Source organism: Myotis lucifugus, unplaced genomic scaffold, assembly GCF_000147115.1.
Source record: "Myotis lucifugus unplaced genomic scaffold, Myoluc2.0 scaffold_40, whole genome shotgun sequence".
NCBI lineage: Eukaryota > Metazoa > Chordata > Mammalia > Chiroptera > Vespertilionidae > Myotis > Myotis lucifugus.
Window position 1 is genome coordinate 785,072 of NW_005871088.1, and position 6,471 is coordinate 791,542.

Consider the following 6,471-nt stretch of genomic DNA (forward strand, 5'->3'; position numbering starts at 1 on the left):
CTGTTTTTCCCATACGATCTCTCTGGAAGTCCTCTTCTCCTCACCCCAGCGCTGGGTCCAGAGTCCTATTTGGGCCCCGCCAATATTTTTGTGAGATGTTGTTGATGAATCCGCCTCCCCCCGAGCATGCCAGCCACAGAATGTGCTGAGCTGTGTCTTCAGGTGGCGTGGGGGCTGTTATTCCTTCCCTCCAGGCCTGCTGCCCGTCCCTGTCTCCCCCACGCCAGGCCGGACAAAGAGAACAGGAGGCAAGAACACCATTTCCATGGGCAGTTTTTACTGAGGGACTGAGGGAGGCTTCCTGGCCCGAGGGCTGAGCCCCCCTCCACCCCCGAAAGGCACACAGCAGCGGTGGGGTCTCCCTCTCGGGCAGGAGCTAGCTTTGTGGAGACAGCTTCTCCGGCTGACCCCTCTTTGGCACTGAGCTGGGAACACTGGTGCCCACACTCATGGCAGCACAGTGTCCATCTCCCCCTCTGGCTGGCCTGGGCCCCCCTGGTGGCAGCTGGCAGTGTAGGCTGGTGGGCCGACAGGCTGGCTGGGGCTGGCTCAGAGGCTGGGCCACCTGTGGAAGGACCGCAGCCCGGGCTGCCTCCCCTGCTAGCAGGGTGCTCACATTGGCAATCGAGAAGGCTACAAACGGGAATCCAATAAATTAGCTTGTAGGGACCGAGAGGGACAGGGACTACATTCTTCTTATCGCTTGCTGAGAAATGTTGTGCAATTCTTTCTCCCGAGAGCTCTTCGGGACAAGTGGTGGGGAGAAGGGGCAGAGACCCTAGTCTGGCCCTGGGTCCTGTTTGGCCATTTCTATGGCAGGGAGGGCGCCCAGTGGAGCCGTGGCAACCACTTGGGCAGTGGCAATAGAAGGATGGACCATGGGGTCTCCGAGGGACTGAAAAGGAGGACATAAGGGGACTTCGGTCTCAGGAGGGCAGTCCCCACAGATGCCGAGGCTCAGTACGGACTGTCCTGGTGGTGTGGGCTGGGGTACCTCCTGCCCCTCTCCGCCTCCCCAAAGCAAAGAGAGGACTTAGCTACCCTGCTCAGGTCACATTCATGGTGGGGCAGGGGAGGGGCACGGGTGGGGAGGGCAGCAGTGTGGGACCTTCCATGTTTCCTTGCCCGAGGGCAGGGGCACGAGGGTCAGGCGTGCCCTTTCGCTGGCAGTCATCTAGGCAGGCCAGGCCAGTGGCAGGGAGGCCTGGGTGGAGGGAGAGTCATGCAGGATGGGCCTGCGGTGGGCTGGGTGGAGGGAGGTGTGGGTAGGCAGGCACTGCTGTTTCCTTCATATGATCCGAGGGCTTGGGGAGGGGCAGGGGCTGAGGGCCCAGAGCCACGGCCCTCTGTCAGGTGGCAGCGCCCTGGACGACCCTGCGGCCCTGGCCCAGGATCTGGCAGAGCTCCTGGAGACGCTGCTGCATCTTGGGGATGCCGGCCAGCTGCTGCTCAAGCCGCTGCTTCTCCTCAGTCAAGCTTAGGCGGGCGGCTGAGTCCAGCTTCTCGAACTTCCAGCCGCCCTCGCCATCGAACTGCAGCAAGTGTGTGTGGTACTTCCTGGGCCGGGAGAGGGACAGGGACAGAGATGCAGAGGCTGCTCAGCAGGAGACACGTGGCGGGTTCCCTGCTCCCCTGATGGCAGCACCATCTCCCCGCTCCCCCCAAAGCTGTGGGGGTGTAGAATTTGGGAAGGGCGCTCCCTCCCCTCGACTCCAGGCAGGAAGAGAGGGCACCTACCACAGGGAGGGGCGGTGGGTGATGGAAAGCAGAGCGATGCCTGCATCCTTGGCCGCTTGGAAGATCTTGCCTTCCACGTCGATGCTTACAGCGCTGGTGCATTCATCCAGGAGGGCATACTTTGGCCTTGAGAGTGGGAGCAGAGCGGGCGAGGCTGTGGACCCTCCATTGCTGTTGACCTGGTCTGGCCCCGACCCCCCACCCCTTGGGGCCCAATTCCTGCTGGGGCCTCCTAACCGTACTGCCTTCCCCCTAAGGAGGCCCCGGGGAGCATGCATGCTTAGCCGCTGCCCCTTAGTCTCTGCCGCGGGCTTGGAGAGCAGCCAGTGCTTGAGGGAGCCCTAGCACCCTGGACAGCCCACTCACTTATGGTAGAACATGCGGGCCATGCCGATCCTCTGCTTCTCGCCCCCTGACAGAACGTCCTTCCAGTCACACACGGCCTCCCAACCTAGGCAGAGGACAAGGGGGCTCTGTTCAATTCAACAAGGGCCCAGGCCCACTGGGCGTGGTGGGCCTGGTGAGAGGGAGCTGGGGAACACGAGACAGTGGAAGATGACTCTGGAAAAGGCCAATGGCTGACTATTTGTGCTCTGGGTGCTTGTCTGTCTATAGGTGATACTTAAAAATATATATTTTTATTAATTTTAGAGACGGGAGAGGGAGAGAGAGATTGAAACATCCATGATGAGAGAGAATCATTGATTGGCTGCCTCCCGCACGCCTCACACTGGGGATTGAGCCTGCAACCCAGGCATGTGCCCTGACCGGGAATTGAACCGTGACCTCCTGGTTCATAGGTCAACGCTCAACCTCTGAGCCACACCGGCTGGGCTGTAGGTGATACTTTAGTAGTCAAAAAGAAGTTGAGACCAGAATTGTATCCCCTCCAAAAGAAGATATGTGGGAGTCCTAACCCCCAGGACCTCAGAAGGTGACAGTATTTGGAGAAAAGGTCTTTACAGACGTGATCACGTTAAAGTGAGGTCACTAGGGCGGGTCCTGATCCAATACAATGAGTGTCCTTATAAAAAGGGGAAATTTGAACACAAAGATAGAATAGAGAAAAGATGATGTGAGGAGACAGAGGGAGAAGATGGTTGTCTACAAGCCAAGGAGAGAGGCCTGGAACAGATGTTCCCTTACAGCCCTCAGAAGGAGCCAACCCTGCTGACACGTTGATCTTGGACTTCGGCCTTCCAGAGCTGGGGCTAATATATTTCTGCTGTTTAAGCTGCTCAGTCCTTGGTACTTTGTTCCAGCAGCCCCAGCAAACTCATCCAGGACCTGACAAGGTGCCAATGAAGTGCCAGCCCCAGGAAGGCTGGCGTGGTCTCTCCAGAAGGCTTCTCACCCGTAGGCACCAGACCTTTGTCTCGCTGCCTCGTGCCAGTGCCTCGGTAAGGCTCAGGCAGCTGCCTGAATGAGCAGGTGTGTGTATGATTCACCAGAAATGGCTCTCTACCTCCTGCCACTCTGCCTCCCCACAGGACTAGAAGTTTTGGTAGAGTGCATGGTACCCTCAAAAGGACTATACTCCCTAGCTTGTCTTGAGGTATATGAGTATGTGACTACATCCTGGCCAATGGGGTTCAAATGTTACACATGTGGCAACTTCTAGCTTCTGGAACTTTCTTTAAAAGACAGATGGCACGCCCTAGCTGGTTTGGCTCAGTGGGTAGAGCGTCAGCCCGTGGACTGAAGGGTCCCAGGTTCGATTCCAGACAAGGGCACATGCCCGGGTTGCAGGCTCGATCCCCGGGGGGGAGGGGCAGTGTGCAGGAGGCAGCTGGTCAATGATTCTCTCTCATCATTGATGTTTCTATCTCTTTCTCCCTCTCCCTTCCTCTCTGAAATCAATACAAATATATATTTAAAAAAAAAGAAAGAAAGACAGATGGCACTGTCCTGGCTGATGTGGCTCAGTTGGTTGGGCATTGTCCCGTGCACCAAGAGGTCACAGGTTTGATTCCTGGTCAGGGCACATGCCCAGGTTGCTGGCTCAATCCCCAGTCTGGTTGCAGGAGGCAACCAATTGATGTTTCTCTCTCTCTCCCTCTCCCTTCTTCTTTCTTGAAAAATCAATAAAAAGATATTCTAAAAAAAGAGACAGATGGCATATGCCATTTCCTTCCACTTCCTCCATCCTATGGCCTGGGATATGATGTGAATGCAGGAACAGCCATCTTGGACCATGAGGTGACTTGGTGACTTTGGGAACAAAGGTCCACACAGAGCAGGGCTGCTCCCAGCAACTGTGTCCTGCCTTCCTCAGGACTTCTGTGTCACAGTAAGATAAACTTGTGAGTGACTTGAGCCACTGTGCGTGCGTGCGTGTGTGTGTGTGTGTGTGTGTGTGTGTGTGTGTGTGTGGTTCTGTTGTTGACAGCTGAACTCAATGCTAATAGGGTATGATGGTCGGCCTCAAGGACCCCAGGCACAGAGGGGTGCCTGGAGGGCAGGAGTGGTACACTTCTAAGGGGAGGGTGGCTGGAACAAAAAGAGGTTGAGGCAGGCCAGGGGGAGCTGGGGATGAAGCTTCAGCATGACTGGCAACCTGGACTCCACCGCCTGCAGCCCTCCTCCTGTGCAGGTGTGACGCTGGCAGTGGTTTCATTTAACGCTGGTGCTTAGGGAGGGACTAGTACCTGCTCCCTTCTACAGGTGGAGAGGCTCAGGTGAGGTCTTTGCTCAAGGTCAAGCTGCCCCTAAGTGGCAGAGGCAGGAAGTGGAACCCTGCGGCTCAGGTTTCACTAAGAAGATCAGCTCAGCCCCGCCCTGAGTTCCGTACTCGCCTCCTCACCTCCAGGCCCCACAGGCATTTGCAGACTAACCGGGTAGCCCCAGACCAATGCCTTCTCTTGCCACCAGGCGGTCCCTCCCTCCTCTCCTTCCCAGGGGATGGCGCCTCCCAGGGTCAAGGCAGAAACCGGATGTCCCCTCCACCTCTGCTCCTGCCTCCCACCCTCCAGGCCCTCTGCGCAGACGCCAGTGCGGGCTCCTCCCCGGCTGCCCTGCCCACGCCCCCACGCCTGAGGTCAGTCCTCTTGCTGAAATGCGACACGGACCTGTAACTTCCCTGCCTAAAGCATTCCAAGGGCTTTGTTCCCTGTGAGCTCTCCATCCCCCCTGCCCCCTCAGCTCCCCAGCCTGCTGTGAGCATCTCACCTGATGGCAAGCACCATCTGGATGAACCCCCTACCCCCACCCCCGGCCCACCTGAGCCACCCGCTCCCTGTCAATCTTCCCTGTTAGGAGGGCTCTTGGGGCACCTAGCACACTGGCATCGTGGATGAGGGAGGCAGGGGCTGGGGTGGTAGCAGGTTGCTGGGTGGATGGCTCACTCCTTGGTGCTGAGAAGAGGATGTCCCACCCCCTACCTCCTTCCCGCTGCAGGATGTGGTTCAGGTGCACGATGTCCAGAATGGCTTCCAGGTGCCGCTCTGAATAGCCCTTCCTTCGCATGTCCTCCACTGAGTCAGGGTAGATCACCTGGTCACGCAAGGAGCCGACGGACATGTAGGGCCTGTGGGAAAGCTGCATGTCCACCAGGGGTCGGGCGGCCCTGCCCGTGCCCTGTGTCTGTTTGGGCTCCTCCGTGAGCCCTGGCTGCCAGGGGTGGGGAGAACGTGAAGCCCACAGACCTCGCTACAAGTGCTCTAGGCAGTGCTCACACCCGCCTATGCACACCAGGCCCACACACTCACACGTGCACACCGCACACTCGCCCTGCATGCAGAGGCATGTGTGCATGCATTGACACAGCCCACACATGCACATGTTCACATGCACACACACCACGTCTCCCCCCTGCAGTGTGTACCCTCATGCATGCACACCACGCAGCTGTAAAGTCACCAGGTGAGGGGGCATAGTAGGGGGCAAGCGGAGGCTCCACAGTCCCTCTGATTCTGGGGGCAGCATCTTGCTGTCCTCTCCCGAGGCCCCAAGCTCTACCATCTCCATGGTGTCAGTTCCACAGGTGGGAAGGGGCAAGGGGCACAGCCGGGGGCCCTGGTTCCCTCCCTCTCCCTGCACCACTCACCTCTGGGGGATATAGAACATGCGTTGGGGCGGGGGCTTGTAGAGCACACCTCCATACGTGGGCCAGAGCCCACCAAGGATCCGGAACAGAGAACTCTTGCCGCAGCCATTGGGGCCAGTGATGAGCAGGTGCATGCCATCTTCTACCTGTGGAGGCAGTGCCATGTGGTACCCAGGGGGTATGGCCCTCTCTCCTCTCACCTTCGGCCTTTCTGACAGCCTCTGACAGCTACCTGTACCCAGGTGCACACTAGGTAGGCCCTCCTGGTCCAGCATCCAGAGCCCTAACCGAATGCCTGTTTTGGGCCCCAGCCTGTCCCTTTAAGGCCCTAACACACACCACAGAAGGAGAGCCTATTCCGCCACAGCCATATGAATGGGTGCAAGCCCCAGAAAGTCAATAGCACCCCCATCCCACTGCACTGGGAATCCAAGTGTTTATGCTTCCTCAGCAGAATTTTCTCTAAGAACTGCCTGGGGGCCCAACCAGTGTGGCTCAGTGGTTGAGTATTGGCCTATGAGCCAGTAGGTCATGGTTGGATTCCTGGTCAGGGCACATGCCTGGGTTGGGGGCTTGATCCCCAGTGGGGGGGGCGTGCAGGAGGCAGCCGATCAATGATTCTCTATCATTGATGTTTCCATCTCTCTCTCCCTCTCCCTTCCTCTCTGAAATCAATAAAAAGAATATAT

General features: G+C 57.9%; 1 protein-coding gene across 1 annotated transcript in view; it reads right to left on the bottom strand.

Annotated features, from left to right (window-relative positions):
• Window positions 1–255: 255 nt before the first annotated feature.
• The window catches only part of ABCD1 (ATP binding cassette subfamily D member 1), a 24,950-nt gene continuing 18,734 nt past the window's right edge, over window positions 256–6,471 (bottom strand). The window contains 5 exon segments of the mRNA XM_006087694.3: window positions 256–1,557; window positions 1,738–1,863; window positions 2,104–2,188; window positions 5,118–5,263; window positions 5,783–5,928. Coding sequence (XP_006087756.1) covers window positions 1,350–1,557; window positions 1,738–1,863; window positions 2,104–2,188; window positions 5,118–5,263; window positions 5,783–5,928 — 711 coding nt within the window. The 3' untranslated portion in view covers window positions 256–1,349.